At 40.5% G+C, this 14,008-nt stretch overlaps 1 protein-coding gene across 3 annotated transcripts in view; it reads right to left on the reverse strand.

Annotated features, from left to right (window-relative positions):
- Positions 1-14,008, reverse strand: part of OSBPL5 (oxysterol binding protein like 5) — a 156,707-nt gene that overhangs the window by 56,460 nt on the left and 86,239 nt on the right. For 2 of the 3 annotated variants that reach the window (XM_048484296.1, XM_048484297.1), the window contains exons 4-6: positions 8,626-8,706; positions 2,154-2,255; positions 830-1,033 (exon numbers count right to left, since the gene is read on the reverse strand). In XM_048484296.1, coding sequence (XP_048340253.1) covers positions 830-1,033; positions 2,154-2,255; positions 8,626-8,706 — 387 coding nt within the window. The remainder of the gene's footprint in view (positions 1-829; positions 1,034-2,153; positions 2,256-8,625; positions 8,707-14,008) is intronic. The other variant, XM_048484298.1, reaches the window with a different exon arrangement.

The following is a 14,008-nucleotide window of genomic DNA, read 5'->3' on the forward strand; positions in this document are numbered from 1 at the left end:
AAACAAACATAAAAATTAAGAAACAAAACATAAAATGGTTCTCAGGATAGTTGGACATATTGACAGGCTGCAATTAAATTTCATCATACTCACTGAAAACAATAGCACCCAGTAAGAAAACATGCCTCTCCCTGTGATTAATTGCCAAGAAGACCTAATGGTCAAAGGGTTATGCAAAGTATGTTTAGTTAGTAGGGTTGCCAGACCCCCACCAGGGTTGGGGCCCCCCTCCCCTTGGTGTGTCCAGTTGGCCAGCAGGGGTCTTACCAGGCTTAAAATGAAGCCTAGGCAGCAATGTCACTGGTGTGATAATGTCATTTCCTGAAGTGACATCGTCACACAGGCAATGGGCCTTTCCCCACTCCCATCGTTCCCCTCTATGCCACGCTCTGCTCTCAGCGCGCAGCATCCCAGGCGCGCGCCCAGCCATCCCCACGACCCCGCGCTCTGCGCGGGGCCATCAAAAGGTGCCGTTAAGAAGAACGCCTGGGATGCTGCGCGCTGAGGGGAGCGACAGCAGCAGCTTCGGGGCGGCTGCGCTGTTGCCGCCCCTCTCAGTGGGGAGTGCCGAGGGACCCCGCACTACTCTCCTCGAGTAGCGCGGGGCTTAAGGTAAGTGGGGAAAGGCCCAATGATAGGGGAGACGCTCTAGTATCTGAGCAAAACTCTATGGTAAACCCAGGTTTTACCATAGAGTTTTGCACAAGATACTCTGCTCTTCCACAATTAGACTGCAGAGAGCTTTCAAAAGCATCCCACAGGTTGTTATGAGACTAATTTGTCCTTCAAAGATACTTGATGAAGCCTGTTAAATTCAGCATTCACTTACCTTCACAGCCCAAATTGACTGGTCCAGAGGATGAAAAAGCTTGAAACAGAAGCCATCTTTTTTGGAGGGCCGCTCAATCAGCTCACAAGAATGAAGCAAGATGGTCCCCACCCACTGACCAATCTTGGGTGTTTTATAGATCAGCAGCACTCCAGGTTTCAGTACACACCACAACTTTGTCCAGCTTTTCAAAGTTCCGCGAATCTTAGAAACAAGAATAAGGAAGAATTTAATCTAAGTTCCCTCTCTAGAAAAGTGAGGCATTCTTACCTAGTGAAACAACTTTAACACCACTCTTGCTAATGGGATCAAGCTCTGAAACCAAGCTCAGTTCTTTCAAATGTCTTGCTGCTTTATCCTGCATGAAGTGACCAGTGGCTGAAAACAAAATCCTAAGCTACCTCACATAGTTGTGGAAATAAAGTGGGGACAAGAAATCCTGTACACTAACCAGATCCTTAGAACACAGGTGTCAAACTCGTGCCCCTCCAGATGTTATGGACTACAGTTCCCATCATCCCCTGCCAGCATGATGTGAACTGTAGTCCATAAAATCTGGAGGGCCGCGAGTTTGACACCTATGCCTTAGAGGAAGGGCAGAATAAAAACTAATATTGAAAAATAGATCTTTAGTATGATTAGTAATATATCTTACTGCGTAAGAGACCAGTTATGAAGTTTATAGCTGCAAATTTGTGAAAGGATTTTGTCATGAAGAGTAATGCTACTGTCAGTGGGAAGTGAGAAAGAAGTCCACAAGCTCCCACAGTTAAACATATATTTTGTATGTATATGAGGCTACTGGATTAATCGCTGGGAATTCCTACTAAAGGAATCTTAAGTGGTATGGGTAGGGAAAGACTTCTGCCTAAATATTCCAGCATGCCTGATGGAATACATGGACCAATGACTGAATGATATAAGGCATCTCCCTAGCTTTCCTATAAAAACATTCTAAGTGTGTGCAATGCAAATAATAAACTTTCATAAATCTCATAATTAACATTTTAATGGCTTTTAAGCATATTGGCTTTCATCAGCAATAATCTCTGCAACAAGGAACTCTGCCTGAAGAGGTCATTTGGTATGTCAGGATCTATGCTAAACCATTTTCCAAGTTTCCCTCGATTCCATCATCCACTCTGCCATGCACAAGTCTAAGTTTTTAAAAATCACTTCAGTTCTTAGCTTTTTATTTCCAACCAGAACTATTTTTAAATAGTAAGCAACCTTTTGGAAGAAGGCTGCTGATAAATGTATCACTCTAAAAACAGCTGGGGTTTCTTCCCATGTATTCTTAAGATGACATTTTGCCCTAAATTACCTTTAGCCAATCTGCCATAATGACCACACTGGGATCTTTTAAAGCGCTGAAGAGTTGCTTGGTGGCTCTTTTTTTCTCCTGCCTATAATTTTTCTTTTGTACCTGTTGGAGATAAATAACAGTAATGACATATTGTTTTGTTTTGTTTTCTACTGCACTATCAAAAAGAGGAAAAAAAACTGTGAAGTAACAATAAGGAGATACAATTAATTCGAACACCTAAACAAAATGATAGGGAATTCATTAGTAGTAACAGCCAGTCTAGAAGAAACAGCAACCACAATTTATGATAAAACAAAGACTTATGTTCACCCTCCTCCACTACTTCCTCTTTCTATTTCCTGAAAGCCCCCACAGCCTCTCACTTTCTTCTGCCCCCTTCTCTGGTTGAATCCCCACCACCTTCTTACCCAGGTTTCAGAACGCAATCTAACAGGTTTCTTGGATGACCTCCCCATTGCTTCTGCGTCAGATTCTGTTTCTGGCGCTCGTTCTCCCCGTTAACAAGTGTCCTGCCAGCACCTGGTTGCAAGTGGAGTAGACAGCATTGGCACAGTTCTGAGCTGATCCGAGGGGAGGGACAAGGGTTGAAACCCCTTGACTTTTTTCCCGCCGCGGAGCATGACGCAGCATTCGGGGAACCAATCATCACTCCCTGCGCTGATGCAATGCGTGCGCAGGATGTTTCTGGGTTTACCGTTTGGCCATGTTTTTGCGCATGCGCAACCGCAAGGGACCGTCCACCCATCTACCAATCAAATGTTTAAACGATAAAACATGAAAAATCACTGGTAACACATTGAGCAGCATAAGGATTCCTAAATATATTCCTAAAACAACGTTTACACGGTTGTTTTTTGTTCACACCAAAACTGGGAAATTTTCTGCGGGGGGGAAGGTCCCACCCCATCAAGGGATGCCAGCCAATCAGGGGAGACCAGAGAATGGAGATCCCCTGGTGGGGGGGATTGCTAAGAGTTCTGAAACTGGATGTGTCTGCTGTGGGCTCACTGCAGTGGGGAGGGAGAAACTCTGATGAAGAGGACACGGCTTCACAACAAACAGGTTTGGATCTGTGTGCAATTTTCAAGTGGGGATTCGATCTCTCTTTCCCACCCAACAGCCAACCTACCTCTATTTCAATCATCTTCAGTTATCCTTCTTTCCCTCCCACTGTCAGCCTCTGCCCAGGAAAATGATAGCCAAATTGTGTGATGCTGGTCACCTGGCTGGGTGCAGTTGCACAGTGGGGAACCTGCAAGGATTGTGAGGGATACCTCATTTTCCCTGGTATCATCTTCCCAACACTACAACTTTCCTTCCTCCAGGCAAGCCCCATATCCTCAGCTTTCCCTGCTTCTTTCTCTCCTTGTCACCCACCCACAAACCTTTTATCTGCCCTCTTTCAGCTACATTTATTACTTAACTTATACCGTCTTTTTCCAGAATAGGGATCAAAAGTAGCTCAAATCATTTATTTGAACTTTAATTTTATCCTCATAACTGCCAGGTGAGGTAGGTTAGGCTGAGGATGTGTGACTGGCCCAAAGTTATCCTGTGAGCTTCTATAGCAGAGCAGAGATTTGAACCTGTGTTTTACAGATTCTAATCTGAAACTCTAAGTACTACAGAACTTGATTACATTCTAAATAATCTCCCCATCTGGCCACCTGTTGAAGCTGAAGAAGTTGAAAAATTAATATTAGAATTGAAAACTGGAAGGCCCCTGATGCTGACGGGGTCACAGCCGAATTACTGAAGAAAAATCCCCACTCGTGGTCTTGTCCACTGGCCAATCTTTTCACTCTTATAGATGGATATGGGATCATTCCTGACTCATGGTTAAACTCCATCATTATATCAATATTTTAAAAAGGTAATTCCAATCTGCCAGAAAATTATCGACCAATCAGCCTACTGTCCATTATTGGTAAACTTTATTCTAAACATCTAGAATGTCTCCTCAAGGACTGGATCCAAACAAATAATATCATTGGTCAAGAACAGATAGGGTTCATTGAAGGCAAATCTACTATAGATCATTGCTTTCTTCTTGCTTTTTTAGCAAATAAATATATGAATCGTGACACTAAAAAACTTTAAGTTGCATTTATGGACCTAAAAAGTGCATTTGATTCAATCCAAAGGGAAAGGTTCTGGGACAAACTCAAATCAATGAAAATGGACCCTCGGTTGTTATTTCTTATTAGGAAAATACATATGGAAAGTTTTGGCCAGGTAAAGTACTCAAATAAAGTAGAACTATAATCTAAGTTTCCAATTAAAAATGGGGTAAGGCAAGGCTATATCCTGACCCCTCATCTTTTTAGTTTATTTTAAAATGATTTAGGCCCTAACCTCAAAATCATTAATGGCCATCCCCCTAAACTAAGTACGCAGGGTACTCCAGTTTTATTATATGTGGATGATACTACCATCCTTTCACTTACCAAAATTGGTCTACTAAGATATCTACATGCCTTTCAAAATTACTGTAAAGAAAACCATCTTACCATTAATTATTCCAAATCAAAAATTCTGGTATTCTCCAAAAGATGGAACCCTCAAAAATGGTTACTTGGTCCAAGTAAAATATTTTAACTACCTTGGTATTACATTTCAATATAATCTACATTGGACCAAATATAAAACCAGAATAGCTAGATCCTCAAGATGCTCCACTACTCCAATTATAAAATTATTTTATGCAAAAGGTAACTAAATGGTCCCTGCTGCTATAAAGATTTTCAAAGCAAAAATTCTATCCTCATTATTATATGGAATTCCAGTATGGATACAAGAATTTGACAACAATATTGAGAAAGTTCAGACCACCTTTCTAAGAACAATTCTGGGTATACCAAAGTGTGTCCCTATTTATGCAGAGCTGGGACAACATTTTGTGGAAACCCAGGCCTGGTTAACCTCTCTTAGGTACTGGTTAAAAATTCATTTCTGGGCAAGCCCAATTTTCTTCTATTTTATTTTTAAAATGATCTACTTAGTATTTCTTGGTTTTCAAATGTGGAGCCAAAGATACAATCTATTGGTTATTCTATTTATTTTTTTAAATCGTTCAATGAGAATCTCATTTTCAAACTACTAAAACAAAGAATGTTACATCTGGAACGCCAAAGAATCTTTCCCATACCCTCCATATGTTCTCCTGAATCACAGAAACTGATCACTTGACGTGGAATGATGGCACAATATTTCATGACTTAGACAACCCTGTGCACCGTAGAGCATTTATGCTCGCTAGATTTAATGCCCTTCCATCTAAAGATTTAGTAGGAAGATATCTAGGAATTCCAGCAGCAGTGTGGTATTGCCCATGTTCCGAGTTACGTGACACAACCCAACGTATTTTACTGGAATGCCATTTTCACACTAATGCTCGTAGATTACATCTCTCTCCCCTTCTTAAATCAAGGAACTTAACGTCTCATGAAAACACTATATGACTTCTTCTAAGCAATCTTTCACATGTAATAGCTACCTCAGTTGCCTCCTTTTTCGCTGAAGTTGTTAAGACTAGATCAAATTTTAACTATTTGGATGTTTTATTAGATTAAACTATTTATACCAGTGGTTCTCAACCTGTGGGTCGGGAGCCCTTTGGGGGTCGAACAACCCTTTCACAGGGGTTGCCTAAGACTCTCTGCATCAGTGTTCTCCATCTGTAAAATGGATAAATGTTAGGGTTGGGGGGTCACCACAACATGAGGAACTGTATTAAAGGGTCACAGCATTAGGAAGGTTGAGAACCACTGATTTATACGATTACATTTTATATTGGAACAGTTTTAGAGCTACTGTATAGATGTCTATTAGATAACTGTAACTGTAATTGTATTATGCCTAAAAAGGTGTGTGTGTGTGTGTGTGTGTACAGAACATGGGCTTTCATGGGGTAGTTGCTGTTGAAGAGCAGGAAGCAGGAAGGGCCTGGATGAGTCATGCAAGTTGGCTGGGAGCAAGTCATCCAGTAGTTGCTGCCAGGCCTGGCCCTAGCAAGATAGAGACCTATGCACATTCCAGAAGTCTTTGAAAAATGGGAGCCTTTCCCCTTGCACTGGTATCAGTGGCCTTTCCCCTTGCACTGGTATCAGTGGTTACAGAGGGGGTTCAAGTAAAAAATCTGCGATTAGAAAATAGGATTAGAAGCTGCATCATGCATACATATGGCTGAAAGGGTATTCACATGTTTAGCTGTGGGTAAAAGACCACAACTCATGGACAGAAAACATGCTTTGCACCTAGAGGAGCCTATAATTAATATATAGTACAGCCATTTTAAAGGATTTCCAAAAGCAGACAGTGTTTCCAATTACTTTCTTCTACCTAAGACTTTGGAGAGGTGCTTCCAGTTACAGCATACAATATGACTACATATGGGTCAGTGGTTTGTCTCAGGATAAGACAGTATTACACATTCACAGTTTTTACTTGTTTTGACAGTATCTAGATGTTGAGAGCATTTGAGAGCATGTGAATAAATGCAAATTGTTCTAGTAATTTTGGAGCTGAGGTGTAAATGACTGTAAACCTCTTCTTACATGATTATGGAGCATTGCTTGGTATGCAGTCTAGAGTTGCCAGCTCCAGATTGGGAAATACCTGAACATTTGGGGCGGGGGTGGAGCCTGAGGAAGGTGGGGTTTGGAGCAAGGACAAACTTCAATGTGGTATAAGTTGCCCAAGCCCTAAGATCAGCAGATGAAGCCCTTCTGGTGGTACAACCAACTTCATTGATAAAAAAGTAGAGATTCAAGATAGGGCTTTTTCAGTAGTGGCCCCAATCTCCCTACCCCACCCCTGAGGCATGTCAAGCATCTTCTTTACCTGCATTTAGAAAATTGGTAAAGATGCACCTACTTTTCCTGGCCTTTGTTTGAAGAGATGATTCCCCCTTTTTGATAATATCATGAATTTTTAAAGTTTTAATGAATTTTAATAGGTTTTATGCATTTAAAACAGGTTTTATTGTTACATCTTGTAATTGTTTTGGGTTCTATTGGATTTTATGACTTTTATGAGTCTTATATTGTAGATTGCCCTGAAATGTTTGGGTATAGGGTGGGATAAAAATACATATAAATAAATAATGCCATAGAGTCCACCTTCCAAAGCAGCCATTTTCTCCAGATGAAATGTTCTCTGTTGCCTGGAGATGTAATAGCGGGAGATCTCTGGCCACCAGTGGTTGGCACCCCTAATGCAATGCCATTTTCATGGAAAAAACATTTAAACTTATAAGCACTTGAACATGGTAGGGTTCTTTGCTGAAGGCTATTTGACATCAAGGAATAAGTTTTTTCCCCAACCCACATTGGATTGCTTAGCAATTGCCATGAAAGAACTGCCTGCTCAAACTTTACTGTGTGCTGTCACTTCAAATAATTCTTAAGTTGTCATGTGGAAAACTTAATGAGTAATCTTTGATTCATTTTGAAGCTGTTGCATTTGCTACTCTGACTCATGGAAGAAATGAACTCATTCACTGTATCTGCAATTTTATCATATTAAGGAAAACTAAAATATTTGTGACTACCACATATTAATTAATTTAGAGGCATCGGTATGTCTCCTGTGGATTTGGGTGAATATTTTATAATAATTCCATAGGAAAAGAAACTCAAGAAACAGAGAATAACACTTTCTCCATGTGCTCTCATTGTCCAACAGAAAAATGCAGCATAAGCTCTTTGACTACAAGCTTTGTTGAAAGCCTACATCAATCACACCTGACATTTTTGTGAAACGAGGACCAACTGTGAATCTCCACATGTACCATCACTGTTTTTAACTAACACTTGCATGGGCCACAGCACAATTCCTAGGATTTCATTGGAAATTAAATGCCCCGTTTCTTAAATTGGGTCATGCTTGAAAAATGCCAGCTTCAGCATAATACAGCTTTTTCAAAACGAATCCTGAATAGACTGTGCTTCACCTGGAAAATGTAGCGTTATTAAAACTTAAATAATGCTAGTGACCAGAATCAGCTTCAAGTTCAGAGAGCGTCCTTGCCAAAATGACTTCTCATGGGACTCCTGGGCTGAGCCAGCGTGGTATATTGGTTAAGAGCAGGTGCACTCTAATCTGGAGAACCAGGTTTGATTCCCTGATCTGCTACTTCAACTGTGGAGGCTTATTTAGTGGGCGACCTTGGGTTAGTCACAGCTGGGCGACCTTGGGTTAGTCACAGTTCTTTGGAGCTCTCTCAGCCCCACCCACAGGATGTTTGTTGGGGGGGAGGGAAAGGAGATTGTAAGCCTCTTTGAGTCTCCTTACAGGAGAGAAAGGGGGACATAAATCCAAACTCTTCTTCATCATCCTTAAATTTTGTTCATGATTCAAAACCATTAAAGCCCAGGAGATATTTCAATTCACTCAAGGATTTTCAGAGAACTGGTATTTTTAAAAACACACACAAATGTTCCCTATCATGTGGACAAACTGCACATACCTTCAAAGTCTCTTTCTTGTCGTTTTTTCCAGTAGGCGATACACACTCTTTATCAGACCCATTGCAGAACTTGTACTCAGTCTATAAAGGAGGACAACTAAATGAGCTAAGACTTCAACAGCTATCATTTTTAAAAAAAAATTACAAAAAGGAAAACAAGAATCCTTGATAATAAACATTTGATAACAAAATTAATATCAACGCAGAATAAAAACTAACACAGACACACTCCCCTCCCCGAAGATTCTTTGCTGCAAGGCAGACAGCAGATGATAAGAGGCAGGGCCAGAAGGGACAGCAGAAGCTGTCTGTTTTATGGTCTGCTTTGTTAAAGGAATCAGTGGTACAGCACAAATCTCTTAATTTTATGAGTTGTAACCTGTCAACACCACCCAGGGGTGAAGCAGAATAATTGTGTGGCAACATCAGTGCCCCAGAGTGCTAACAAACACAATTATTCTTAAGTTAACAAGAAGGGGGTAGAATGCATGAACTTTTAAAAGAGTGTTGGGTAAAAATCTCAGAAATTTTGAATACAGGCAGTATCAGAATACAGGCAATTTTGAATACAGGCAGATTGACAGAGACAAAAGAATGGAAAAGGATGTACTCTTGCTTGGTTCATCTGCCTAACTGAACTCAACACTTATAGATGAATTTCATTTAAAACAGTCTCAAATGGCAAAAGGTTCGCCAGTGTGAAAGGTAAGCAACTGAGGATACCCAGTTTTTTGGGGGACCTTCCACTGTCCTACGATGTTCTGTGGTTTCCTGTTTGCTACTGCATTTGTCTTCTGTTCCTGAAGATAGTTTCTTTCTATGGCTGGCTTAAAGGTACAGATTACAATGAAGGCACAAAGGATAAAACAGAAATTAATAGTCTTTGGGTCTTCCGCAGGTGTTTCTCAGTTTGATTTAAAAAGAAAGTTCATCTCCATTCAGCCAGCCGGCCTCTGAAGATGTTTTCCAGCCGCTGGACTGCTTGGCACAACTCCCCAGTGAACCACTGGCTTTTTGTTGGCTGACCTTGGTTTTAAAAGTTACAATCAATGGTTGCAGACTCCAACCATTGGCCAAGTCTGTTAACCGAGTGAGGTAACTTGCCTCCATTCTGTTTTCAGTTCTTAAGTAGCTTAGCAAGCCACTTCTCTTCATTTACTCCTCAGGGTTGTTTTCCAGAGACTTTACAAGATGTAGCTCCTCCCACCCCCTGCCCCATTATGCCTTGGGTCTAATCTATTGTAGAGGAAGACAGTCTAATGAAAATAGAACTTACACATGGATGCTGCTAGGAGAAAATATCAAAAGGGATTCTTGCTTTTGCAATAGCAAATGTCCCCAGACTGCTTGCACACTAAACAGAGTGCTGACAGACCACAAAGACCACAAAATCACACCCTCCTGAACTTACTCTGTGTCTTATTCTTCCTCCCAACTGAATATAGTTCAGACTTCTTTGACTCTTGACTATATAGCAAGCCACCTTGCATGTAACCAGAACTGGGGCTGAATTGTTCCATTAGTAAATATGGCTACAGTCAACCCTTGACAATTAGAAGGCCTAGAAATTCATACTATATGCTGAACCAGTTCCCTACACTTTCTCTGGAAAGGTCAACTGGCTGCAGATATTACCTCAGCTTATGTTTTTCTTCTCAAAAACATTTACCTAAGCATTATAAAAACATAAGAACGAGCCTGCTGGATCAGACCAGAGTCCATCTAGTCCAGCACTCTGCTACTCGCAGTGGCCCACCAGGTGCCTTTGGGAGCTCAAGTCCTGGGATACAAATAGAATGAGAATTGTTGGGAGACAAGGAGAGTTGGTACTTAATGCTGCAAAACAGGATTATATACATTGATAACATCTCTCACTTGCCTCAAATCAGATAGGTGATAGTAGCATGCTTGGTAGGCCAGCAATGACTGAGAAGTTTAAATCAGACTGCTCACTGCATAAGACATGAAGTGGGTTTGTCTTTTCAAAATCTTCCCAAAAACTGGCTTCCATTTCATGCTTCAGGGGAGGAATATGAAATGTGCACCAATCTGAATAGGGATAGCTAAGCAATTGTCAAGACAAGTTCTCCCTCTTCAGAATTTTCAACATAGCTCCTCCAGAAGAGGGAAGTGGAGAACTTAGTGGTAAACCTTTCCTAGACAACCAAAAGAGGAACAATTGAGGGCATTGAATTTGAGCATACGGTTTATACTCACTCCCAAATATAATGTGTTTCAGATGCAAATAGACATTTTCAAATTAATAGGTGCCATTAAATTGTGATCCTTCTTTGGAACTTGTAAGATTCCTACTGAAAAGACTTCATGTAGAAGAAAGTCTACCTTCACTTAAAACATTGATATTTCCTCCCTTGCAGTATTTCACAATGTGGTGCTTAAGGAGATAAGTGCATTAGAAAGGAATCTCCAACAACATATTAGACATAACATGCCAGCTAGATACCGTCAGATTTGAAAGATCTGCCTGCAGATGAGTCTCTAACATTACAGCCACCAAATAAAGGGAAAGCCTTAGTGATCTTAAACTCTAAGTATTATTTGGCAGAAGTTGAACATCAGTTGTCCAGCAAGGACCATTATAGACCTTTGGATCAGGATCCCACAAGCCCATATTGGCAGATTCTGCAAAGCATAATTAGGATGCCTTTAGGACATTATTAAAAATATCTGTTTGGGGATTTTGTGTTCCAGGAGTACGGGAGAACACAAGCATTGTCAGCCAAAATGGATTTTTCTTCCTACCTGTTGCATGCAGCTTGTGTCAATTTCACAGTGGCGTCCACCATTATGTGTGATGCAGGGGATTCTCTGTGAAGATTCCCTATGGAGGATTCCTCTGCTTGCAGCTCATCTGTGTGCTATTTCACTGTCAAAAATAGATGAATAAAATTTGTTTAGCCTAGTGATGCCATGCGTTTGTTGTGTTTCCCTTTTTTGTTTCTTTTGAGGGGCTGTCTGCGAAGCTTTAGCAACACAAATATGCACATATCGCATCTTCTTTAATTGTGTTTCTGTAGTTTCACAGACAGCCCCCCAAACAAACAAACAAAAAAGGAAACACAACACATGCATGGGATCACTAGGCTAAACAAACTTTATTCTTCTACTGTTGACAGCAAAATAGCACACAGATGAGTCGCAAGCAGAGGAAACCTCCATGGGGAATCTCCATGGAGAATTCCCTACTGCACACAAAATGGTGGGCCCCAGCCACAGAAACAAAAAATAAGAGGTTCGTGGGAGATATAAAGTGTTTCCCACCTGCTGGGGTTCGCTCAGCAGGTAGGAATCATTCTCAACCTGGATTGGGGTGAGGGGGTGCAGGAGAGATCACTACTTTAGCAATCTTTGGAAAACTTGGTTGGGAGAAATATGGTGGGCTGAACTCTTTTTGGGGAAGAGAGCTGTGCAAAGTTCTCTCCCAAAATGCTATACATAATGTCCTCAATAAGTGACATTTGTGGTGTGTGGATAGTCTCTATGGATAGCCTCCTGGCTCCCAGTATTGCTAATTTATTCATGACACAATTTAAACCCAAGTTTATTTTGAATGCTCAGTTTAATCTACTTTTTTAAAAAAAATTCCAAACATTTTATTGATGACCTTTAAAAAATTTTTTACTGACAACAGTAGGGTGCAGGCTTTTCTGGACTGACTGAGTTCTATTCATCCTACCATCAAAATCACTGGACATTTCAATGGCACTCAGATTCCCTATTTAGAAGACAGAAAACTTTTTGATTTTATCTACAGAAATATTACTGATACGAATGCCTATCTTCATTTTGGTTCTTTTTATACACCACATTTGAAACACATCTTTTGGATTATTTCTCAGAATGGAAAGTAACAGCACCTATTTTAGAAATTACAAACGATCTGCTAGATCTGTAGAGGTTCATTTGCTGAATAGGGAATATCCCTGCACAATTATCAAGAAAGCTAGGACATGTGCTGACCTGATTGAGAGAGTTAATCTGTTGCAACCTAAACCCAAGAAACATAAGGAGAGATTATTTTGTTCTTTTCTTTACTCTCCCTCAACTAAATTAAACAGATTATTTCTAAATATTGGTCCTTGATTGATGATTTACCTGGGTGTGAACAGCTCCTCCTAATGGGTCTTAAACAATCAAAGAATTTGGGCAACATGTTGATATGATCTAACTTCATTAACAGAGAACCAAGTCACATCACAGCTGTAGGGCATTACAGATGTGGCCACTGTGTAGCATGTCCTTTGTCCATAGAATGTAAACAGTTTAATCACATATCAATGACTTACAGAAAGAACATTTTTCCAACTGCAACACAAAAAACTTGATGTATGTAACTTGTTCCCCATGTGGCCTGTATTATGTGGGGAGCACTACATGTGTTAGAACATATGTCAAGGATTAGATGTAGAAACCGTGAAGCACAAATGATCAATCATTTCATCTCCAATCAATATCCACCTGAGTCACACCATTTCTTTGTTCTGGCAGTGGTGAGAACTACAAAGAACCAAAGATGGAATCCTACTGTATTTTCAGGTTACAAACAGTTGAACTCTTAGGTTGAACTTAACTTAACTTTCATTTGGACCTTTCCCTGTTTGTTTAAATTGCACTAAGCCCCATCAAGATCACAGCTGGGACTAGCAATTACAGAAACAACAGCTAGTTAACATGCCTAGTAATAGGCTATTCAAGGACATATGCAGGCAAATACTAAGGATAGGTGATGCAATGCTGTCAGAGAATGGTAACTATAACTATTGTGGGAATTGCTGAATTTTTATATTGTTGGCATGTCAGTTACTATTTATTTCTTTTCCAGAATTATTCCAGTACTGGAAAGTCTTATCTATGACCTATGATTTAGGAAGCTTATTTTGGAACGTATTAGAAGAAGAAGAGTTTGAATTTATATCCCACCTTTCTCTCTTCTTAGGAAAATCAAAGTGGCTTACAAGCTCCTTTTCCTTCCCCTCCCCACAACAAACATCTTGTGAAGTAGGTGAGGCTGAGAAAGTTCCAAAGAACTGTGACTAGACCAAGGTCATCCAGCAGGAATGTAGGAGTGCAGAAACACATCTGGTTCACCAGATAAGTCTCTGCCATTCAGGTGGAGGAGTGGGGAATCAAACCCAGTTCTCCAGATTAGAATCCACCAGCTCTTAACCACTACACCACGCTGGCTCTCACTACACCATTACTATTTGAAACTCTGGGAGATTCACTGTAAAGGAAGGTTGTTTTTTCCATAGAAATTATTTCACTTCGTTGAGCAGATTCTCTGCCTTGGGTTTACACTTCAAGCCTGAGAAGGATATGAAGTAAGCAAAGCCGCTACTTACCAGCTTGGGGAGGTGCTTTT

Source organism: Sphaerodactylus townsendi, linkage group LG02, assembly GCF_021028975.2.
Source record: "Sphaerodactylus townsendi isolate TG3544 linkage group LG02, MPM_Stown_v2.3, whole genome shotgun sequence".
Taxonomy (NCBI): domain Eukaryota; kingdom Metazoa; phylum Chordata; class Lepidosauria; order Squamata; family Sphaerodactylidae; genus Sphaerodactylus; species Sphaerodactylus townsendi.